The sequence below is a fragment of the Balaenoptera ricei genome, chromosome 18, assembly GCF_028023285.1.
Source record: "Balaenoptera ricei isolate mBalRic1 chromosome 18, mBalRic1.hap2, whole genome shotgun sequence".
Lineage (NCBI taxonomy): Eukaryota > Metazoa > Chordata > Mammalia > Artiodactyla > Balaenopteridae > Balaenoptera > Balaenoptera ricei.
Window position 1 is genome coordinate 26,333,754 of NC_082656.1, and position 25,227 is coordinate 26,358,980.

A 25,227-nucleotide genomic window follows, 5' to 3' on the forward strand; every position below is an offset into this window, starting at 1 on the left:
TTCTGAGAGTTTGTGCAGCCCGTGAGGTGCAAGGATCCTTCAGACCAGGTCTTCTGAACTGCTCCTGGCCTGGGGGTGGGGACAGTGAGGGGCAGGGACCTTCTTTCCCTGTTTCGAACCCAAACCATATTGAGCTGGGCTTTAGGAAATTAAAAATAAAACCATAAAAGCACACACAAAAAATCTGACATTTGTATAGCACTTCAAAGCTTATAAGCAACTTGTTATACAATAATTCATTTAATTCTAATGATTTAGGAATTGTTATAACACTAGGGGGCTCAGTGATTTGCCTAAGGCCACTGACTAAATGAGAGAGCTGGTTTTGAATATTCAGGCCAACACCCTTTTTCCCCTGCAGGGAGGAAGGCAGAGGTCACAGAGGTGTGTGAAACGGTGGAGGGGGTGTAAATGGGCCTGAAGACCACCCCTATTTCTCAGTTTCAGGAATACACCTTGAGCTCTTGAATGCCTAACCAGCTCACAACAGGGTCTGGGATAAGGAGGTCAAGAGAGAACCTTCTGGAGAAAGAAACTGTTCAACCATGGGCCTCCCGAACTGGGTCTGGGGCAGCCTCCTGCTTGGGTTCTTTCTCCTCTGTCAAGCTCACGGGGCCGAGTGATTGATAGCGCAGAGCCCTGACTGAAGTCCCAGGGCAGACACGTGGCTGGTGTCTCCTTCTGAGTGGGGCTGTTGAGAGAACTTTGTCTGGAAGCAGACCCTGCAAGGGAGCGGTCAGAGACACTGCAAGGGAGCGGTCAGAGACAGCCTGGGCAGTAGCCAGTGAAGAGGGAATCCCCTGGGGAGAGTCACAGTCTCCAGATGGAGTTCCCTAGCTTTCCCTGGAAAGCAGCATGCAGGACAATGGGGGGCAGGGGACAAATAGAGATGGCTTCTGGGCAAAAGATTGAGGCTTACTTTTCCTTCCTGGGGTCCCCAAGCTCTTTTCATCCACAAAGACTACTTTCATCCCATCTGTTTCAAGGAAGCGTCAAGTCAGAAACCAGATATTGGGCTTGAAAAAGTGCATTTGAGCTAAGATTTGGTAAGAGATACCCAGATTTAAGGGCAGCTGGCAGGGTGGGGCCCAGGACCGGATGTGCAGGTGACTCAAGTTCCCGGCTGTCCTCACCTTCCTGGGTGCTCAGGTGCTCTCTGGCAGCTTCCTCTTTCCCTGCAAACTGGCCCGAGGGGAAATCCCCACTGGGCACTATAAGAGGCCCTGGAGTTCCTGCAGCAGCCAGTGGCCCCAGCCCAGAGCATAAGATGAAGCCAGACCTCCCCTGCCTGCTGGCCCTTCTGTGCCTCCTCCACTCAGATGCTGCGAGTGTTTGGGGGACCACCGCCACCTCTACCCACTTTCCCACCACCGCCTCCACCTCCTTCCTCACCTCTGACTTCAGCTCCAGCTCCACCTCCACCTCTGGCTCTGGCTGGTCCAGCTCCAGCTCCGAGTCCCAGGTGAGGATGCCCCAGAGTCTGATAGCCGCGTTCCTTCCCTTCCTCTGGCTCTTTGGGGAACTGAATATAATTTCACGGATGGCTAGGCCTGAACACTCGAGAAGATTTACGACTCCCTTTGTTAATTGTAGGTGCCCTGAAAATGAATTAAAACCTGGGTAAAATAATTGAATTGTTAGCAGGAGAGACAGCCTTTCGGTTCTCTGGCTGGGGGCTTTAGGGAAAGAATCTAAGCTTTCAAGAGGTTCTCAAACCTGGCTGCACTTTAGAATCGGGGCAGGGTGGAGGGGACTAAAATAAATGAAGATGCCGGGGTTCTCTCCCAGATACCAGCTGTTAGGGGATGAGCCCTGCCAGTAGAAGCTCCAGAAGTTTGTCTAATTGATTTGCGGCTATCAGGGACCCACAGTGCTTTGGTTGGAGACCTGACAGTTTCTCTGAGCCTGTTTGTAAGGGAGATAGGTGACAGAAGGTGGAGGAGGGGTCCCTGGTCTTTGGGAAAGTGCTGTTACACATGCACAGTTCCCTGGAGGAGTGTTAACTCTTTTCAGTCTTTCTTATAAGGAATCTTAAGAGCCATTTCCAGCTCAGAATGACAATAGCAGTAGCAACAAACAAGACAAACAAACAAACGAATGAAAAACAAAGCATGCACTAGAAAGGGACTGGTCCAGCTAGCCCACATCTCTACAACGTGCAGTTAGCCTCGTTCTTTAGGGGATGAGCCCTCTTTGGATCTCCTTTGAAGAAAGGGAAAGAGGCACAGAGGGGTGAGAAGTTAAGGTGCAGGAAGCAGTTCCTCCCTCCATCACCTCTGGGCTTCTCTGTAGGAGTCCTGCTCTGCAAAACCTAGGCTTTCCTTGCTAAGTTGTGATTTGGAGTGGGGGAGTCTCAACTCCCCCCGAGGCTGTCCTCTGCACTTCTATGATCTTTACTTACAGGTCAGGTCGCTGTTTATAGGATCATCTGAATGGAAGGGCCAACGGGAAAAGAGGAGGAAAAGACTTTTGTTTTCCTTTCACCATCAGAACCTCAAAGGCAATGAAAATTTGTCGATTATGAAATGAAATGGTTGGGACAGGGCTCAGAAATGGCAGTAACAATGTTTACTGAGTGCCTTATAAATGTCAGGACTACGTTAAGTGCAGAATATATATTATCTTATTTAACCTCAGAGGTAAGTACAATTAATTGTCCCATTTTAGAGATGTGAAAACTGAGGCTTAGTGAGATGAAGGCATTGGCTTAAAGTCAATAAACTAGCCAGTGATACAGCTCAAACTTAGTTGTTCATGCTCTTCACCATCTCTCTCCATGCAGCTTTCTATATTTTCAGAGAGTATAGATTTAAAGTGCTTATTTTGAAGAAGAGAATGGCTTGGGAATCATGAATATGCACCAAGATTCTTTGTAGCCAGAAATCAGACATATCATTTTATTCCATGATACTAAATGACTTCTGGGGACAATGAGAACTGGTTAGCATTTTTTTAAAAAGATTAAAATGAAAATTAGTAGTATATTTTGAGGTTTTATCACCAATCAGAAACCAGTTTTTAGGTAAGGTGATCAGCTAAAATAATAGAAAAGAAAATATAGGTCAAGAAACAGAGAAACCCAAAGTGTCTGTTGTTTGGTAAGAAGATAAATATTAAAAAAAAAAAAAAAAAAAAAAAGATAAATATTTAAAAGTAGATAAGGAATGGTAGTTAAATTATACTTAGAGGTTTTAATTTCCTTCCTGGTTTACTTATCTCCCTCTGGTGAGTTAGTATCACATCTCCAACTTCTTTTTTACAGCAGGCTAGGTGTCACTTCCGCTATAAACCCAGTTTTCTAGGGCTGCTTGATGAGCTCTTTGCAAAGTGGAAAGGAAAACCCCTTTATAACTGTCATTGAGCAAGTTCCAAACATATCATTTTCTGTACTTTGAAAATGTTGAGTACCATTATTTTATGCCTTGAATCTTTACAGGCACTTAGACTTGGCTGCTAATTAGAACCAATTGCAACCTGAGATCACAAATGTGAGTCGCACCTTCGCTGGAGTGCTCAGAGCACTCCGCCAGCCTCAGGTGTCGCCCTGCAAAGAGGGGAGCTGCTATCACGGTCCTCAATTCACAGACAAGAAAAGGCTTGGTGCTTCACCTCACACAGCAACTGGCAGAGTCAGAACCTCGAGTCACATGCTTTTGTCATCAGGCTAAAGGGCTTGTTGAGGAAAAAGACACTAAGGCTTTCATAACGACAAGGGGCCTGACTCACTGGGCCGGAAGTGGGTCTTATTTGTCTCCTTATTTGTCTCTTATTTGTCCAGCTCCAGACCAGAGCCTGGCAAGTTGTAGACACCAGTAAATGTGAAATGAACACAGGCCGAGTGAGAACTGATCAGTGTAAGGTGTCTGTGGGGTCCACAGGGGGATCACATACCCTTCCAAAGGCCAAGGGGACAAGTGCTTCTTTCTGTCTCCCATCCCCCATATTACACTCACATAGAGATTAAGCATTTGCCACAGAAAGAGACCCATCACCATTCGTTTCATGGTCTTTGAATGCGAGGAGCAGAAATATCTCTAATGGGAAACACTGATCAAACTTATGGACCATTTTGATGTCAGCTGAGCACGCTGGGCTGATGATAAGCAGGATGGAAGGTGGGAAGTCCACTGTGCTAGGACAGAGATGTTCAATACAAGACAGTGGAATGGCTATCAGCAGGTCTCATAATTATTTGCCTGCCTTTCAGGTGAACTTCAGGATAAAAAAGTTGTGAGCTAGTAGTTTCTAGTTGATTGTCTAGAGACTGCTTGATGATCTCTACTGTTTATGGAGTTGACAGAGCTTTTTCAAGAACTCTCAGAATGGTCCAACCCTGTCTTGTACAGCTAATTGACCTCCCCTTGTCAAAATGCGATGCAAGACCGTTGTTTTTTTGGTAGACAGTTATTATAATAAGCTATTTCTTCAAAAGTCCATGATGACATGGACAAGTCCTCCTGCAAAAGCCTTGGCACGCTTGAGCTAGAGTCCTTCTACCTTCCGTGGGAGTGATAAAGCTGGTTCCCAGGGAAGCTGCTCTCTGACAGGCTCCTGGTGTGGCTTGTCTAGTCTTTATTTGTCCCTGGCAAAGGCCCTTCCCTTACTCTCCTCCCACCCCCAGTGTTCAGCATAAACCTGCTCGTCCCTCCTCCTTACTCCCCAGTTTTTGCAGGTGTGGGGTGTGATTGGCAAAGAAAGTTGAGGCCAATGTCAAGAATTAACGTGGCACAGAGAGTTTTGCGTACAAATATATATATATATATATATATATATATATATATATATATATATATATGTATTTGTTCATCTTATAGAAGATTAGGTTAAAATAACAAGCAATTTGGCTGCAAAAGCCTGAATTAATTGGTTCAGAGGTCACTGATGGACTAGATCTTGATTATAGAAGCATCCACGTCCAGCTTGTTCAGGAATCAGGGAAGGTGGTAGACATTAAATCACTGAAATATTGAGAAGTGTAGCCTGCATTTCTTCAGACTCTGAAAACCATCGCTCTCCCCTTGGTAGTTTCAGAAAGAGACCCTTCGGGCTGATGTTCCACAGGTGAGTTTTGGGCTGGCCGTCAGAGAAGATCATTGAAAGGCACAGTCAGTCGGCTGCCAAGAGTTACTCTGTAAGGCAATTGTAGTAATAAAAAAAGTTAATTGTGCTGGGATCCCCTTGGGGAAGTTCAAAGGGGACAAAAGAAAAACAGGATCTTTCAAACCTGTCATTTTAAAATATGCAGTGGCACCAAAGTGTGAGCCTGAATATATTAAAGAAACATCAAATATTTTAAAATGACTTTTCTGCAAGTGATAAGCTGGAAAACTTAAAAAGAATTTGCACAAAATCTTCAAACTCATACATTGCTCAGTTTTTAACAAATGGCTGGTTTGTTGCCATTTTGAAGGATGTTAATTACACACTTTCCCAGGTGAAGAGAGGATGTGAATTTGCATTGCATAGCTTCACTGTAACCCACATCCTTGATGTTTTCCTCACTTTCCTGAAAGGCATTGGGTTGGGGCTGGGGTAGAAGTGTGGAAAAGAAAATGAGGGCGTAGAAGGAAAAGGAGAGTGACATTTACTGATCACTTGCCATGTGCCAGGGACTTGGTTTACATTACTTGGTTCCTCTTGGGAACAACCCTGTGAAGCAGGTTATCTCTATTTGACAGATGAGGAAACAGAGACTTAAAGAGAATTCAGGTCCAGTAAGTGATAGATTTGCCAACTTAGGACTCTCATCGCGTCTTCTTTTTCTTTTTTAAAAATAAATTTATTTATTTATTTATTTATATTTTTTGGCTGCGTTGGGTCTTTGTTGCTGCGTGCGGGCTTTCTCTAGTTGTGGCGAGCGGGGGCTACTCTTCGTGGTGGTGCGTGGGCTTCTCACTGCGGTGGCTTCTCTTGTTGCGGAGCACGGGCTCTAGGCACGTGGGCTTCAGTAGTTGCGGCGTGTGGGCTTCAGTAGTTGTGGCTCGCGGGCTCCAGAGCACAGGCTTAGTAGTTGTGGCTCACGGGCTTAGTTGCTCCGCGGCATGTGGGATCTTCCTGGACCAGGGCTCGAACCCGTGTCCCCTGCATTGGCAGGCGGATTCTTAACCACTGCGCCACCAGGGAAGTCCTCTCATCACTTCTTTATTTCTTTTTCCTTACATGGGGACAGTAGTAGTTTCCTTAAAGACTCTTCCAGAGAGGAGAATGATATGGTTTGCTTAACAGGTGGAGAGGTGGCTGAACACTGAGCTACACTTGGGAGACATGGCAGCAGCTTTGGGGTGTTTCTATGATTCCATTCATTTATGTATTGAACTCCACTCGCTTGCCTCTGAGCACTCTTTTGACAAGCCAGTTTCTGTCACTCCCCTTGCCAAAGGCTCATTTCCCGGCTTATTACTGATGTTGAACTTATTTTTATTTACAGTCGTTGTCCAATTTCACCGGCTCCAAGGATGACCATGGGACCTGTCAGTGCTCCGTTATCCTGCCAGACACCACCTTTCCTGTGGAGAGAGTGGAACGCTTGGAAATCATAGCTCAAACTGTCACCGAGAAGTTCGAGAAAGAGCTTTCTATAGTAAGTATTTTATTCTTTTTTCCTCTTCCAACAATATCTTAAGAACAAACAAAATACTTTTTATTCAGGACTTTATAAGCAGCCTTTCTTCACTGTATCAAAGAGCACATTTGCATCTAATGGAAGCTTTAGCATTTATTTCACAGTAACCTATGGAGTTCTTTATAGCAGGAAGAGTGAGAGCACAGGAAGAAGATGGGATGGAGGTGAGTCACGCCACAGGATAAACTCTCTTCAGTATTATGGTGTGCGTGCAGCTGGAAAGAAGCCTGAGCTCTCCCTGTAAATTTCAACTCTGAAATCTGTATTTGGTTTTGTGGCTTCTTCCTTTTGGTCTTCTTCTTGGTCATTCCTCCAGCTTTGCCTTCTTTTCTTTCCTCTCCTCTGTCCTCTTTATGTTCTATCTTCCTGCCCTTGCATTTTTTCCAGCCTATTCTATTCCATTCCTCCTTTCCTTCATTTCTATTTCTCCTCTTGCCTCAGTCCTTTCTTTCCCTTTTCCTTCTTATTTTGTTTTTGTTTTTTACTTTTTTTGGTCTTCTCTTGCTTTTGGTCTTTCCCCTTCCTTCTCCTCCTCCCCTCCCACAAATCTCCCTCTCATCTTCCTTCCTTCCTCCCTCTTTTCCTCTATCTTCCTCCTATTTTCTCTTCTCAATTCACTCTCTTTCTTCTCTCCCTCTCTCTCTTTCTTGGGGTTAGCCTCTATTGTCTCAGCAGGGACATTACATCGAATGCATCCAGCATTAGCCCCAAACCGAAGGCTTCCCTGGGAATTTGAAATGAGACTAGTAGGTGGCTCAGCCTTGATAAAAACCTCCACTTGACCCCCTGATTACTGCTTTCTCCAGCCAGAGGAAGTCATCTCACGGGGTTAGCCCTTCTCTGAGCTGGCTGGAGGAATGAACTTGGCATTCCAGTTTTGACCCCTTTAACCTTTTTAGCCAAGTTAAAAATCAACCAAAAGCGCTTCCATCTTCTGTACAGGTGAAGTCCAAGCTAGGCTATCATCACGTTATGCATTATTTAATACCATTCCATTAATTTACAAGGAGCTCTGGCTTCCCTGCAAGATTCAAAATAAGTTTTCCCAAGAAATTTCAGCTCAGCTACCTCAACATCGAGCCTAGCTCTCTTTTAAGACAAAAGTTCTGATGAGGCTGAGCCCCTGATTTCAACCTGAATTGGTAGATAAATATTCTAAGTTTAAATGAGTGTCCAGGAAAATGTGTTTGACGACTCCAGGAACCTAGCTTCTCAAGAAATAAAATGTCCTTGAATTAATCAGCAGAAAAGGCACAGAACTAAATTATAAATTCCACTCATTAATATTCATAGTCTTATTCCAGCATAATCAAGTACAGATAAGAAGTTCTGCATAAAAACATAACAAGTGGAGGAAAATCCTAGGTAAAGATCTTTTCAGTTAGAGTCATTTGCTTTGAAATAGTGGAAGCTACTGATATGCATGTCTTCTTGGCTGGCAGGGATGTGAAGGGCAGTTTGAAACCCCAGGCTGCTCCAGGGAGAGGTTTGTGAGTCTGGGACATTTAATTCCAATCCTGTAAGGGGGGCAGGTGGTATCCGCCTCACTAATAATTGGCAGGGAAGAAGTGTGGACTAGGTGGAAAAACTTCCAGTTCTGAAAGTGTCAGTAGCTGGTTCTAAAAAAAAATCATGATTGAGGCCTAAGAAAGGAATTGACCTGCCCACTGAGATTTGCATAATGGATTCGGGGTGTGACAGGTGAGGATATCAACAATAACAGTAAAAAGCTTCCCTTTGTGCTTTTCTAAATGCTTCCGGTTCTACTCTCAAGCAACCCTTTAAGGCACGTAAACCAGTGTTCTTTACCCCATTGTAGGGATGGAAAAACTGAGGTTCATGAGGGTAAAGAGACATAAATGTAAAGGTCTTTTGGCTGGTTAAGCCAGGTCAGGAATCTGGGTCTTCGGAATCATTCTCTTTCAGTCATTATCTTGCCTCTCTGCCATGCGGTTATCATTCTCTAAGAAGAGATGCACCAGGTCAGTAATGCCTTCCATCCAAAAGTATCTCTTCAGCTGAGGGCTTTTGAGTTTCCAGGTGAATTATTATAGCTGTCCCTAGGTTGCCTTGGAAATCACCGTTTATCTAGAGGCCTGGGGGAACGCCCGTTTGGGCAGGCCAGTAGAAAAGGATTTGGACTGTCTTACTTTGATTCATTATCTGTCAGGACACGGAGAAGACAGGGACGGCCTCTACATAAGATGCTGAAAGCATTTTATACTTTTCTGTTGTTATGAGATGTCCCTGTGTGACTGTACTTAGAAAGGAGACAACACAGAGGGCGGCTCAGAATTTTTTTTTCTCTAGAGGGTTATGGTCTTTGGGGCAAGTTATTTAAATATGACACTTTTGCTAATAGTTCCTCATGCATGAGAGGGTTGAGGCAGCCTGGGAGACATTTAGGCAACCCATAAACAAACAACACCTATTGAGCGACGTTTTGTGCAGTGAAATATAATAAATTAAAAGGTCAGATTGAAAAAAACCTGAAATCACTGTCTAATAATTGCTGTAATTTATAGGGCATCCATTACACCAGGCACTTAATATACATTATCTCTAGAGTTTACAATCATCTTGTGAGCTTGATACCGTTACCCCCAGTTTATAGGAGGAAATGAAGGCTTAGAGAAATTAAGTGATTTGTCCACGAAGTACTGAAGCCAGATTTGAGCTTAGGTGGATCTAGCTGCAAAGTGCTTCATATGTCTTGACGGCCAATTCAAGCTCAATTAATCTTGCTGTTAAAAAATATATTAAAATGACAGTATGTGGTAAAGTACATTTATTTATTTCAATTAATCTAGCTATGGTGATGATCACAGGTTTTGAGGAACTGGCAGAAACACAAGCCAACTAATTCTTTAGCTTAATAGCCAGCTGGGGCTGCATCCCTATCTATTACAAGACCACATTGACTGTATAGAGCAACAACCCCCCAAAGAGATTTTGATGCTTAGAACCCATCAATGACATGATACGTGCATAACAAACAGAAGAATGGGAGCTCTGAATGAAGGGCTGAGGGTTTGAGGGCAAGTGTAGATGAGTCGTCTAAAGCTCAAACTTGTAGTGACGGGGAGCTTTACATTAAAAATGTTGACCCAGGGAAGTGTCCCTGTAGGGCTGGACACATATTCTTGCTACACATCCCCAGGTAAACCGGGCACCTCTGCTGAGGCTGCACCTCCCAGGGAGAGTTGGGATGTTTCCAGAATTGTCCATTCCATCTCAACACTAGAGATCCGTACACATGAAGAGTTTAGACTCACAATCTATTTAAATTAGTAACATTCACACCACAACGTCTTTCTGGCCCATTCTCAAATTCTCTCCTGCCTTCTGTAACTCCATGGACGATTCCAATTTTCCTGAACATCCCGGAGCTATTCTTGACATTCCAGTCAAGTCCAGTTCTTGAAGGAACCTCAAGATTTTCCCCAAACAGATCTGTAGAGACCCTTTACTTTGGGGCAGAACAAGGGCAGGCCCACCACCATGTGTTCTCTGAGGTTTGCAGTGAGAATCCAGGAGAGCCACATTTTATTTAGCAGAAATGACAGTTGAACTACTCATTTTTTATAGAACAACAGCTGTGATATGCCACCAAAATGATCCAGGAAAGCTGAGGGTGTTTCATTTGTTCCAAGAGCTGGCAAGGCCAAATGCCAACAAGAATATTCATTTCACAAACTTCCATTTCTGCCATGGGTTGGCACTTCATTATTATTATTATTTTTCTCACAGCCAAGGTTTTATGCCTGATTTTTGGAGAAGTTGAAACCTGGCTACCTTATATATGTGTTTGTACTTTTGAGTGGGACTTGCTAGATATATATATATATATATATATATATATATATATATATTTTTTTTTTTAACCTCCTTATCCACCAAAATGTCACCAGCCTTATCAGCATCCTCTAATGGCAATGAGCATCAGTTGATGAAGGAGATACACTAGCAGTGCCAAAGGCTGCGTTTTCAACTTTCATTAAAATCCTCTTCGCCTGAAGCCCTAGCCCTTTATGTTCATGGCCTATGTGTCTAATTTGTACAGTGGGGTTAAGTGGAAGGGCTAAAATGACAGAAGTTAGGGCTGCTTTTGGTATTAGGAAGATTAGAGGCTGACATCTGGCTCTGAATTCAGCCAGGCCCTGTGGATCAGCTTCTTGACATTAGTGAAGTTTGTGGGAAAAGTATTACTTCTCTTCAAATTTTTAAAAAGAATATAAAACCGGCAACTTTTGATGAGCAGATCCTTAAAAAAAGCCATGACATTTCTTCCAGAGATCAGATACGGAAAGAGCCACCAACTGTGTTTATTGAAATATCCATTTGGAGATTCCAATTATACACTAAACCACCATGGGAATTTTTGCAAGTATTTTAACTTAATGATCAGACATTCAAAAATATGCAACAAATGTGTAATTTAAAGGTCTGATTGCAATAATCAGTTCTTGGAATAAACTTGGAATAAATATGTGGGTGCACTTAATGAAATGTGTACTTTACAGTTGCACATACCCTCACATATTGTGGAGAAAGTTGGATCTTTTTTTTAAATTGAAGTATAGTTGATTTACAATGTTGTGTTAGTTTCAGGTGTACAGCAAAGTGATTCAGTTATACACATATATATATGTATTTTTTTAAGATTCTTTTCCCTTATAGGTTATTTCAAAATATTGAGTATAGTTCCCTGTGCTATACAGTAGGTTCTTGTTAGTTACTAAATAGACATTTCACCAGAGAAGACGTCAGATGGCCAAAAGGCACATGAAAAGATGCTCAACATTGTTAATTATTAGTGAAATGCAAATCAAAACTACAATACCTCACACCGGTCAGAATGACCATCATCAAAAAGTCTACAAATACTAAATGCTGGAGAGGGTGTGGAGAAAAGGGAACCCTCTTGCACTGTTGGTGGGAATGTAAATTGGTACAGACACTATGGAGAACAGTATGGAGGTTTCTTTAAAAACTAAAAATAGAGCTACCATATGATCCAGCAGTCCCACTCCTGGGCATATATCTGGAGAAAACCATAATTTGTAAGTTGAGTCTTTATGCCACTCTGTAGAAGGCAGAGGGGCTCAAAACTCATTGCATTTGGTGATCAGAGAAGAAATTCTTCTCAGAGCATTTCTCCCTCTTCTAGAAAATACTTAGATTTAGAGCGGTGTTTCTAAATGGAGGGAAGGGGGTGGTGGTGGTGATTTTGCCCCTGGGGGATATTTAGCAATGTCTGGGACATTTTTGGTTGTCACAGCTGGGGGGTGGGTAGGTGCTATTGGCATCTAGAGGCCAGGGATGCTGCTAAACATCCTATAATACACAAAAATGCCCCCCACAAGAAAGAACAACCTATTCCCAAATGTTAATAGTGCTGAGGTTGGGAAACCCTGATTTAGAGCATGTGTACTAAGCAGAGGAGGGCGGGCAAAAGACATTCAAACGAGTTTAGTTTGACGAGCTAATATCTTCAAACATTAAAAGGGAGATTAAAATATGCTTGCGAATGACGATCCTGAAGCACAATTATTTTTAGTCTAGGCAAGTGCAAAATCCACCCTCTCCCCCACTGTAATAATAAATTCTTTGTATTTGGATAGATTTTAAAAAATATTTAGGTAAATATATTTTTGATCCATTTCTTTACTTAAAAAAGATTGAAGGCAATCAAATAGTCCCCGAGGACTTGGTTAGTGGAGGAACGCTGTATGACATCACTCTGAAAACTGACTTGAGCTGTTTGATTCCCCTCCAGGTGAAGGAGTATGTGCAATTAATCAGCGTGTATGAAAAGAAGCTCTCAAACCTAACCGTCCGAATAGAGATCATGGAAAAAGATACCATTTCTTACACTGAACTGGACTTTGAGCTGATCAAGATAGAAGTGAAGGAGATGGAGAAACTGATCAAACAGCTGAAGGTCGGTTTTGTTGGAAGCTCAGTGATCGTTGACCAGCTGGAAGTGGAGGTAAGGAATGAAATCACTTCTTGTGCATTAATAATAAAGTCTCTTCAGTGAGCAAGTGCTAGGACCAGGATCGGAGTCCCTCTTCCGACGTCTAATTCTGTACTCTCTCATGACCGCCTGGCAAGGCCCGTGTTCTGTTTTAGATGGACGCCTGGCTTTGAACAGTAAATTACACACATTGGGAACATGCTGATTGAGGAGTAGGTGTTGTCTAACGGTCAGAGTCCTGCCCCAGAACCAAATGGCCTTTCAGTGTCTCTAGAAAAGAGATGACATAAGTGTGAACAACTCCATGGCCAAGCTAGATCAAGGGGTCTTCTCTGTTCTGGATTTCTCCTCACGGGACTAGAAGACCACACTTTTGGATTTGCTAGGTCTGTTTCTCCTTTTGAATGATCACATAGTCCGGATCCCTCTTGGAATGCTTCTCCACATACTCCACAAGCCTCTTTAAAGGAGTTTCTTGTGAGGATGTTTTCGTGAAGCCTTTTAAGCTCTGTGGGTAAAGACTATCCCATTAATGTTAGGCTTGGGTAATTTATTTTTTATTTTTTTTAACATCTTTATTGGAGTGTAATTGCTTTACAATGGTGTGTTACTTTCTGCCTTATAACAAAGTGAATCAGCTATACATATACATATAGCCCCATATCTCTTCCCTCTTGTGTCTCCCTCCCATCCTCCCTATCCCGCCCCTCTAGGTGGTCACAAAGCACCGAGCTGATCTCCCTGTGCTATGCAGCTGCTTCCCACTAACTATCTAAATTACATTTGGTAGTGTATGTATGTCCATGCCACTCTCTTACTTCGTCCCAGCTTACCCTTCTTCCTCCCCGTGTCCTCAAGTCCATTCTCTACAGCTGTGTCTTTATTCCTGTCCTGCCCCTAGGTGCTTCAGAACCTTTTTTTTTTTTTTTTTTTTTTAAGATTCCATATATATGTATTAGCATACGGTATTTGTTGTTCTCTTTCTGACTTACTTCACTGTATGACAGACTCTAGGTCCATCCACCTCACTACAAATAACTCAATTTCATTTCTTTTTATGGCTGAGTAATATTCCATTGTATATATGTGCCACATCTTCTTTATCCATTCATCTGTCGATGGACACTAGGTTGCTTCCATGACCTGGCTATTGTAAATAGAGCTGCAATGAACATTGTGGTACATGACTCTTTTTTGAATTATGGTTTTCTCAGGGTATATCCCCAGTAGTGGGATTGCTGGGTCGTAGTGGGTAGTTCTATTTTTAGTTTTTAAGGAACCTCCATACTGTTCTCCATAGTGGCTGTATCAATTTACATTCCCACCAACAGTGCAAGAGGGTTCCCTTTTCTCCACACCCTCACCAGCATTTATTGTTTGTAGATTTTTTGCTTGAGTAATTTATATCAACAAGAATTTACTAGCACAGTCATGACATGGGCTATCATTGAGAATTCCAGTTCTGTATTTTAGAATTTAGGTTTTCTCTGGCCCTCACCATTCATTAGAAACTTAATTATAGTACGACATGAGTAAACACGAGTTTATAGGGGAAGGTTATTAGAGATGAACTTTAATGGACACTTGTGGATACTTAGACAGAGCCTGTTCTCTGTTATTAAAGCTGTTAAAATCTTTGCCATTTTCTTCTTGTCACACACATCGGCCTGCAATCTGACAGGCATTCACGCTAAACCATGAAATGTATTCTTCCAAATGAAACCAGTCAGAAGAATCTCAGGTGTATTCTCTGGCAATGTTTCCCTAAGTGACATATTCAGCCCTGGAATGTTTATGAAGGAAATTGCACAATAATATAAAGTCACTCTGAATTTTGATTTCCTTAGATAAGGAATATGACTGTCCTGGTGGAGAAGCTTGAGACGCTAGACAAAAACAATGTCCTTGCCATTCGCCGACAAATCCTGGCTCTGAAGGAGAAACTCAAGGAATGTGAGGACTCTAAAGTCGAAAACCTTCCTGCCGTACCCCCTCCCCCTGCACCAGGTAAGGGGGTCCCATTTTTACCAGGCCCCATTAGGAGCTAAGGGTTGGGTGGGGAAGGGCTCTGGGATTGTGGAGGTGAAGGAAGGATGGGATTTTTGTAGCTCTGAGTTTACTCTTCCCTGCTTTTTAATCTCAACTACCAGAGCTCTACATACTGTTGTGTCCTGGGGCTCACAGAGGAAAAGCACAGACGATGAGTTGATTTAAGACAAAATTAAATAAGTTACGCATAACCTCTTTGCATTTACTAACAGAAGAAATGTCTCCACGGTGATTGTCTGGTTATCAAGGGCCGGGTGAAAGCGCCTGCAATCTGCGTGGCATCCCCTCCGGGCTGTCCTGGGGATTGTAAGGGCTGATTGGCTCATTTATGTGATGAGCTGGGTTACGCCTTGAATCCTCCATCCCTCCTTCCTTCCTTCCCTCCTTCCTTCCACCTCTTTATTTCTCCTTCCTGCTTTCCTTAAATGCACGTGCTGTGGAGTGCATCCCAGGATCCACTGAGGATTTAACGGATGGCTCCACGTGTCCAGTACGTGAAGGTGTGTCCTGCCGTCCCTCCTGGACTGTGAATTCTTGGAGGGCAAAGATGGCGTGGCCCTCTCTAAGGAACCATCCTTGGAGGGGGTTAAGTGTAGCATAGAGGTGGGTGCCCATAAGTACCTCCTTGAATGGGCCGGTGGAGTGTAGGGGCCAGGGGCATGGCATTGTGACCCCAAAGGCCTGAACTTTCCAGCTCTGTAGCCACAGCAGAAAGACTCTTAATCTCCTCCTTGGTAAAATGGGAGAACAGTAATACCTACCTTGCAGCGTTGCTGTGAGGATTCACAAAACAAGTCTTGGGAAACTCAGAGCTCTGTGATTGGCATTTATACACTGGTGATTGTTATTGTTGTTAATGAGGATAATTGAAGTGAACACCTTGCTGCAAACAAAAGCAGTGCTAGATCCGTGTGCATTCCGGCACATCCCTCCAGGAGAACTAAAGCCGCAGGGTCCAGCCCTGGAGCCAGGGTCATAGGGAAGCTCTCTTTGCACATCCTGAGCATCTCAGCCTGAACGGGGACAGTATCTGTTCATCAAATCATACAGCTCTTGTTATTTTCATTCATTCCTATTGTCACAACCTGCTTCCTTTTGGGCCATGCGTTTCTGGATCCTTGTCAGTGTCGCTGGTTTCTTTAAGGCTTTAATTAAGTACTGCCACAGTTATAAGCCTCTTGGTGTTGTTCAGAGCCCTACCTTCCCTCCCTCTGCAGTTGGGAATCTGTCACAGTATGACATGCAGAGGTTTGGGACAAAGGCCATGCTCTGTCCTCTGTAACAAACCTGGCTAAATGTGGTCTGGGATCAATGGTGTCAACGTCGTCATTGGAAATGAGAGCTCATTCTGCGGGGCCATGGAGGGCTCCCTGAGGGCAGGAATCAAGCAGCAACCACTCCTGATACTACCTGAGCAAGTCTTTCTTTCCTTCCTCCATCCCTCCCATCCTTTTTTCTTTCTCTCTCTTTTTTAAACCTCAGCAAATTGTCCTCATGAAATAGCTTTTTTCTGCCACAGTTTTCTATGCATCCCTTGGAATGAGGACATTTTAGAGCAGGAAAGAACATTCAGGGCTGTCATGTCTCAGAGGAGGGAACTTAGTGGTGAGGATACTGCTTTTCCTGAGGCCACACAGGCAGCTGGTGACAGAGCTGAGGCCGAAGTGCAAGGCCCCTTGCTCCCTGTCATCTCAGGACCTCGAGGGTTAGACTTCAGTAACTCAGGGCCGGTGGTGGGGGAGAAAGTACATGGCTTAGTATCTAAGGAAGAAAACAGTGAGTCTGTTTTCTTATTTTTGTTAGCTTTTTTTTTTTCTAGAACTTTCCCCCAGGTCCTCACACTTAGACTTTTGTGAGCCAGCCCAGCCCAGCTGTGTTGTTTAAACAAATTGGACGCAGATTTCCTCTCACTTTCCCACAACCTTGGCTGTAGCTGGATCCCTGCCAAGCCACTTGGCCCTCCTCCAGCTCTGTTCATATTATATTTATGATGTTTATATTAAACTGACTTTTTGTCATGTTTTGAAATCAATTTCTTTCACTTGCTCTCTTTCTGTTTGGATTGGTTGATAATGCAGAATTGGAAAATCCCCAGGCACCACAAAGTTGTGAGCCTGTGGAGACTTTAATTAAAGTTTCGCACTATTATGGGACTTTAAAATCTGGCCTGTCTGCTTTTTTTCACTGCAGAGTTGGGGGGAACAAAAAACACTCTATGCAAGTTTCAGCTATAAAGCAATTCTGTGCTCTCTTGGGCCCTCAGGGCAGCTGCAGTTCGCTACCCCAGCGGTCAGCTTGATCTGAGAGCCAGTACATAGCATTAGGGTTCGATAAAACCTGCTTTATAGATGGCTTATGCTGCAAATGGCATCCTTTTCTGCTTCATTTCATAGAACTTTCTAATCTAAAATAATTGGCCTTGTGTGCTCATTAACTGTTTTCCCTGAAAACAACTGACTTCAGTTTCTCTCTGTTCTCCCCCTGAATCTAAAGGACTGCAGATAGGAAAATAGGATGTGAATGCCCAGGGGTCATCACTGTTGTGCTCAAAGATGCAAGGATCTGTGTTGGCACATAGTAGGTGCACAGTAAATGGTCCACGAAAGATGTAGGGTGACCGGCCAAAATTCCAAGCCTAGGGAGGAACAGAGTGTTAGGTAACATATATCCATTTTGTCAATTTCATCTTAATCATTTTATGATTATAACCATTTTAATTGTATTATTGTCTTTGCTCAGACAAAGTTCACTTGCCCAGGTGAGAGAGGGCATTGATGGATCCAAGATTAAGTTTCCTCTGCTGGTATATAATCTTTAGCTTTAAAAAAAAAAGTGCTACTAGCCATGAGACAGCCAAGTTAGAGTATTTTAAAGTCTCACCATGTGGCCTCCCAGGATATTTTCAGAATACCATGGCCATATCTAATAAATTGCATGACAAAGAAGAGATTGCCAACCAAGGCTATCGGGTGTAGAGGGTTCCTTGCATTATGTTCAGTGGAGTGAATACCAGGCTCTTGGAAACTTTCAGTTATGTACCAGGGTAAAGAGCTAGAGTTTTATAAATAAGGGTAAGGTGAGTTTGGGGGATTTAATCAGTTTTTATTTCCACAAACATAATTTGGTGCCACTGGGTGGCTGGTCCTGTTCTGGGCACTCGGATTATCAGGGTAGGTACAGAAACCTGCAGAAACCACTATCTTGGAGGGGAAACAGTCGTGTAAACCTTCATTTGTAACATGGATGTGATTATAATGCTGATCGTTATCATTTATTGAGTCTAATGTATATGTCTTCTGTCTACTCTTCCTCACAATTCTGCAGAGTAGGTATCATTATTTTTCCTTTAACGTAAGGACACTGAGGCTCAGAAATTTAGGTAACTTGCTCAAGGATATGCAGCTCATAAGTGCTGGAGTCAGGATTTGAATTGGAATCTGGCAATGTTTTCACTGTACCAGGCTGCCCTCCACAGATGCTCTAATGGAGAGAGAGGTGCACCTGTGATTCCTAGAGTGACAAGGAAGTTGCAATAACTCACCAACCTGATTAACACCAAATTAGCTTGGCTTTTTTGCTTGCGGAGTAGCTGAAAGGGTACCTTCACTCTCAGTTCTATGGTGTGTTCTCTTCCATCAGGAAATGCAAAAGGATTCGTTGATTTTTCATAATTCTCGGGTCAGGGTTGGACAGTGGGTTGTTGTTCCAGTGGTAGGATAAAGTTGGCATAAAGAAAGAAAGGAATGGAATATCTCTAAGACCTTGAAATGCAGGCTGGGAAGGGGTACAAGATTAGAAAGGGCGGGGAGAAGCTCGGTGTAGAAGGGGTGGGCGGATGGGGTCTCTGCTTGGGCTGGATGAGCAGTGGGCACTGGGTTGGCTGTCAGTTTCACTCCTATTTCTAAGACGGTTTGTCGCCAGGAGTCGAGGAAACCCGCCATAGCCTTGTCAGCCGTTTGTCACTGCTGTAGCCACATCTGTAGCATGGACAAGAATACTTAGTTTTCTTCTTATTTCCACTTCCTTTGATGAGAGCCAGGGCTCTAAAAATGGTCTAAAGGAGATAGAGGATAAAGAGAGGATGACAAAAAGGACAGGAGATGTTTAGAATTGTTGTGGGGTGAGGAAAAGAGATTTAAATGACATGCAGTTTTAATATTTATACCAGCTACAATTTTAATCACCTGGTCAACTTGTGAAATGATGAGACAGTAGTAGTAGTAGTAGTAGTAGTGATTTTTAAGAGAAGTTTATTTTGGTTCCTTCATGTCTGAGGATTTCCACATCTAGGACAGAATAGTTTATTTTCTTTAATCTCATGATAAAATGCTTGAATGTGTTATATGCATCGTAAGTTTTCCTTAAATAATTTGTTGCTGTTGGTTTGGAATCTTTCCTTTCAAGGAGGGCAAGATTCAATTAAGCAAATAATGCCTAAGTCTTCTAACCTGCAAGGAAAAAGTGACTTTCTTTCATTTCCTCAGAGTGAAATGTAGTTGAATAAATAAGGTCTCGGGAAGGTATTTTAACTAGAAAATCCAGTTTGTAACATATGGAAACTCAAACAGTTTTTGTTATCATTAAACTGAACACACCGCTAACTTTATTTTAATAATTCATGCATTGTTTCGTAAACAAAAGCAAACAAGCATTCATCTGAGAGATCACTTTTAGAAGAGGAAATAATAATTTATAATTTTATTTATTATTTCTTTAGTGGAGAGCAGTCTCTTGGCTGAACACACGTTGCTTTTTTATTTATGAAATGGTGCATGCATTATTAAAATAAACCCGCGACTGTGTTCTGCTTAATGATACGCAAAATTATTTGAGGTTGGGTACAGAGTGGTTTCATTTCTCTACCTGTTGTATGGCTGGCTGGCTTTCCCACCAACTGCGGATTTATGAGAGCATTTAAGGAGCACGTATTTAATTCCAGGACCAAAAAGCCCCAACAGATTGGAAAAATAAAAGCAGGATTTCTAGTAATGGTTTCATCTCTGAACAGTCCTTGAATGAGGAGGGGAGAAAGAGGAGGCATTTAGCAAGGAAAGGAATGGGTCTTTCCGTGTGTGTCAGAGGCAGGGACTCAGAGTCAAACGCTTTGCACCCCATTGCTCCCCACAATGTTAATCTCGGGCAATTCTTTGGAGCTCTGCTTCTGGCCCAAGCCCACCTCACACACTCTCCATGGCTCCCTGATTCCCTCCAAGCATTTAAAGGATGAGGGAACATGATCTCAAATGTATCTGAAGTTGACTTTTCTCTGTAATTCCAATAAAATTTATGACCAGTTTTTTAAGGGTATTTGTTAAGATTCCAGAAAATGTGTGTTCAAATCTTTAGATAGCTATTGTAAAAATACTGGAGGAATTTTATTTTATTTTTTATAACTCATAAACGGTCTGGGTTGGCAGGCATTTCAGACGGAGGGCTCTGCAAAGGGCCAAATTGCCCAGACTGAGTTATGCGCCCAAGTGTTACAGGGAATGTAGATTCAAGGACCGGTGAGTCTGGTCCCACTTGATTGTACACATTGTGACAATGACAGCAACAGATTGGGAACGATGAAGTGCTTGCCTGTCATTCTGTGGCACAGTAGACTATGGCTTATGAACAGCAAGGCCCGCCTTGTAACTGTGCAGTGAGATGGGTCACCAAGTGATCTATGTGATCGGCTATGCTTTGGGCACAGAGCAGGCAATGTTGCCCTATAATAACTTCCATGGCTTCTCAAGGCTGAAATCCCACCATTAGAGGACCTCTTAGAGGTCCATTAGGGGACCATCTTTCTGTATCTTTTAAAATGCCATAGTAAAAACTTCCTCTTTTGAGAGTAGCTTGGGGCATCATTGGTACCTGGTGTGGATATGCCCTTGGGGTCCCAGGGAAGAGCAGAGGGTGAAGGGAAGAAAGACTTGCCTAGGACAGACTTCTCCTTCATCCCAGTTCTCCCTGACCCTGGTGAATAGCAACTTCTGGCTTTATGAAAATAGGGTAGCATTCTCATGTGATCTTACTTTCTTGATCTCTCTATAAGAAAAAGGAAATAAAATAATTATTGACAAAACGCTTTCTCATAGAAGAAAATATATTAAATTCACCAAGTCCTCCTTTCCTCTTTCTGGGCCCTCAATGCTTTTTAATATGGCTCTTGGGAGTTTCATTATCCCCATTTTCCAGATTGAAAGCTCATCCATGTGAATAGAAGGTAGTGCTCTCTAGAACTGACAGCAGGTTTGCACTGAGACTGAAACCAAGAGTAGGTTTTGCCTCTTCTCCATCAGGACCACGGTTGTCATTGAACGTTGACAAGAAAAATGTTTATGGATTCCTTTGGTTCTTAGGATATTAAACTGTTTGTGTCTTGTCATTCATTTTCTCTAAGAACGCCCTTTTATTTGCTTGTTCCTCTAGGGAGCTGTGCTCACGGCGGTGTGGTGAACATCAGCAGACCGGTTATGATTCGGCTCAACTGGAGAGGGTTTTCCTATAAGTATGGCGCCTGGGGTCGGGATTACTCTCCTCAGCATCCACGCAAAGGGCTGTACTGGGTGGCACCTTTGAATACTGATGGGAGATATTTGGAATATTACAGACTCTACAATACATTGGATGATTTGCTGTTGTACGCAAATGCCCAACAGAACAGGATAACCTATGGCCAAGGTGGTGGTACAGTAGTTTATAAGAATAACATGTATGTCAACTGGTACAGCTCCCGGGACATTGCCAAAGTTAACCTGACCACCAACACAGTTGCTTTGACTCGAACTCTCCCTGATGCTGCCTATAATAACCGCTTTTCTTATGCTAATGTTGGTTGGCAAGATATCGACTTGGCTGTGGATGAGAATGGATTGTGGGTGACTTATGCAACTGAAGCCAGCACTGGTAACATGGTGATTAGCAAACTCAACGACACCACACTTGAGGTGCTAAACACTTGGCATACCAAGCAGTATAAACCATCTGTTACTAACACATTCATGGTGTGTGGGGTTCTGTATGCCACCCGTACTCTGAACACCAGAACAGAAGAGATTTTCTACTACTATGACACAAACACAGGGAAAGAAGGTAAACTTAACATTGTAATGCAGAAGATGCAGGAAAACCTACAGAGTATTAACTATCATCCTTTCGAGCAGAAACTTTTTGTCTATAATGATGGTTACCTTCTGAATTATGATCTTGTCTTCCAACAGATACCCCAGTAAACTTTTATGTATTAGGGTAGAGAGAAATAAAATTTTTGTTGACAAAAAATGGTCTTCTCCACTTATTTAGGTATCTGTGGGGGAGTGAGGGATGGGAAGGGGGGGCGGGACTCAGGATTCAAAAGTGTATCTGCTTAGTTGTAATGTTTGGGAGCAGAGTTCTACCACACTAGAGACTTAGGACATTGCCCTGATTGGCTGAGTTCTCTTGGAAGCCACCTGCTTCCTGGGATGCATTCCTCAACTGAAATAAGGTCATTTCAGGGTGGGTGGGTTGTCAGAGGTCTCGGGGCATCATGGTTCTAAGGAAGCCTTTGGTGAGGTGACATCTGGAAATTAAGGAACTTAAAGAGAACTCTGTATGGCTTTGGGGATTCTTTGTACAAAAGAGAGGGCTCAAGGACCAGTTCCCCTCCATATAGCTTGGTTAATTCTTCCACATCTGAAAGAAATCTGGGGCTTAATTAGGCAGATTAATATCTGAAGCTCCTTGAGGGTCCAAATCTCCAACTTTGTTTTTCTTACTAGCATGTGGAACGATGTTTTGTATGTATCAGATAAGTAAATTCAGTGTGCTTGTATTCTATCTGTGAAATGCTCTGAGTTTTCTGGAGAAAAGTCCTTTTAGGCATTAAATTATCTAATCAGTCCCAGATGGATCTGCAGAGGAGGCACTTGGGTTTTTCTTTTCTCTTTTGACCTTCATAAGAGTCAGTAGAAGACTCCCACCTCATAACTTCATTCCAAAGGCAGCTCAGAAGATTAGAACCAGACTTACCAATCAATTCCTCTCACACCTCCCCCAAACTCCTACTTAAAAAAAAAAAAAAATTAACCAGTTTTTAATGGAACAGATATAAGATAAACAAAACTAATTTTCTTTTGTTTCATCATGAACTTTTACTTTCACGACTCTAAGACCATAAGAAAAGCAAACGGCCGTGATAAAATGGTAGCCTATCTGGTTCTATAATAAAGCCCTTAGAGCATACGTTAGACTTGTATTAAGTCATATCAATGGCTTCATGCAATTTTTGTCTTTAAGCCTGAAACTTGTAAGAAAATTAAATTTTAATTTTTTTCGAGGAAGAGATGTGGAAAAAAAATGGCTTTATCATCCCGTCTTGGTCTATTTTCGTTTGATGTTCAGAAGTCTTCGTTGATAGGACTGGCTCCTTAAATGCTGTATTCTTCCCCTTTTAATAAATGATTAAAATGTGGTTTGAAAAAGTGTTGTCTCTTGTGTTTTTTCACTCTTTTATTCTACTATAAAAAAACCCTCTTACCAGTCCACACCTTGCTGTGAGGTTCGGAGAATGGCTACCTCCCAAACGCCAGGACACCTAAGAGCAGAGAACATCAATGCCTTTTAAGACTCCAAAGTCAGGGCTGGCTCTTTAGTCCTCATTTCCCTTTAAAATCCATTCTCTCTGGCAGCTTTTGTTGTATGAGCCTGCACTCTTTTCTTTAGGGATGTGATCTTATGTACTTATTAATTTGCATGACTGATCTGATTATTTCCAATGTTAGACTATATTTGTGTGGCTTATGTTCCTTTTCCAACTGAGCTATCAACATGGGTCTGAAGCTTCCAGATCTTCCCCAAACAGGAGGTCTTGGATAGAAAGCAAACAGACTAACTGGCCACACTGGGGAAAGAATACCTTTCCTCCAAAAGAATGTGTCGGGGCACCAGTGACCTAGAGCTGAAAGGAGAGATAAGATAGTGGAGTGAGTTTTACTGAAAGGCTTATTTTTAATCCATGCCAAGATTTTTGAGTATTTTTAGCAAGATTTTTTCTCTATCTTTCAGGGCTGAGCATAGAGACAGGTATGGCCTTCAAAATGCAGCAAGATATGAAGATAAAGACAGGTATGTCATGTGAGATAGAAGTTAAAAACAGTGATGTTATATTTAATCTGGCTCTAGGCAATTTTCCAGATGAATGTTTCTACCAAGTACACAGTATGACCTCTGAAGATTCAGGAAAGGAGACAGGAAGCCAAGATAACTCTAGCAATCAGCTCCTTATTTAAACTTCTACAGAAGCGTTTGCATGAAAATTCCCCTCAAAACCTTGCCACTGGACCTGGTGTATCATCCTGCAGTGGCTGCCTGTAGGAAATCTCCCCGCTGGGAAGGTTGAACAACCGAGGGATTCTGGTCCGAGGGTTTACTGCAATGTAGCTACACAATGGAAATTTTAGCTCAAGGTTCATCAGCTAGCACCCTTTTGGGAAAAAAATGTGTATATATATTTAAATCAGCTTTATTGAGATGTAATTTACATGCAGTAAAATCTACCAATGTTAAATGTATGATTAAATGAATTTTGACAAATGTATACAGCTGTGTAACAGCTAGGATAATTACCATATAAAACGTTTCCATCATCCCCCCAGATTTCTCTTGTGCCTTTTGTAGCCCACTCCTCCCCTCAGCTCCTAGCCCTTGGCAACCACTGATCTGTTTTCTGTCTCTGTGGAATCACACCACAGGAAGATTTTTGAGTTTGGTTTCTTCCGGTTTCCTCTTGAAAAAGAGAACTAGTGGGCTCAAATTACCGCAGAGGGTAACTGGACGTTATCAGTGGCTCTCAGGGTTCCCTACATTTTATTATTTGGGGGGAGGTTAGATAAGGGATTGTGGAGAGCTATGGTGAGCTCCTGCTTTTATAAGTGTTCCCTAGTGAGCTGAAATTGCCATGGGGAGTGGTCAGTCAAGCCCATCTGGCATCACTCCCCAAACTGGGAAGTTCCCTTGCTACCAGCTTTATTCAATGTGTGTTCTCTAATCTCGACCCCTGTGCCATAAGCATCTCGACCCAGGTGGGTCCTGAAACAGAAGAACGATGCATAGTGGGTAAGAGGACAGGATATGGAGTCAAGTAAAACTGGATTTGACTCTTGGTTCTGCTGCTTACTACTGGTATGGCTTTGGGCAAGTTCCTTAATTTTTCTGATGCTCAATGTCTTTTCTGTGTAATGGGATAAAACCACCTACCTCAGAGCCCACTTGGATGAATTAAATGATACCAAGTATATGAAGTATGCAGTTCAGTGTTTGGCACATGCTCTGCCCTCAAAAAAGAGTTATTATCCCTGTTTCTCATATTGAATTTTAGGTTCAAAGTGGTCAATGAGTTGACAAGATATAAAGCTTATTGGGATCAGAGTTTATATCCTCTCCCCTGTCAGACTTGTGGCAAGTAGTAACTCTTTAAGCAGGTGCCATTTTGGCTTGGAAGAGTTCCACCCATTGGGACATCCTCTCTTTGTCCTCAGCTCCAAGATTGATCCTCAGAGTTGAAGTTTTCTATCTTTTGACTCCAAGAGACACACTGACATGAGCAACG

The 25,227-nt window shown here is 42.6% G+C and overlaps 1 protein-coding gene across 1 annotated transcript; it reads left to right on the plus strand.

Annotated features, from left to right (window-relative positions):
* Positions 1 to 1,409: 1,409 nt before the first annotated feature.
* Positions 1,410 to 21,871, plus strand: OLFM4 (olfactomedin 4). Its single transcript, XM_059903115.1, has 5 exons — positions 1,410 to 1,462; positions 6,428 to 6,580; positions 12,402 to 12,614; positions 14,450 to 14,609; positions 21,069 to 21,871. Exons 3-5 carry the CDS (start codon positions 12,474 to 12,476, stop codon positions 21,869 to 21,871), a joined length of 1,104 nt encoding a protein of 367 aa, XP_059759098.1. The 5' UTR covers positions 1,410 to 1,462; positions 6,428 to 6,580; positions 12,402 to 12,473.
* The last annotated feature ends 3,356 nt before the right edge of the window (positions 21,872 to 25,227 follow it).

Bases quoted from the DNA above. Each gene is read 5' to 3' on its own strand.
- OLFM4 (XM_059903115.1), top strand. From the start codon at position 12,474: ATGGAAAAAGATACCATTTCTTACACTGAACTGGACTTTGAGCTGATC. The intron at 12,615-14,449 runs GTAAGGAATGAA...TGATTTCCTTAG, and splicing joins TTGACCAGCTGGAAGTGGAG to ATAAGGAATATGACTGTCCT. The intron at 14,610-21,068 runs GTAAGGGGGTCC...TTGTTCCTCTAG, and splicing joins ACCCCCTCCCCCTGCACCAG to GGAGCTGTGCTCACGGCGGT.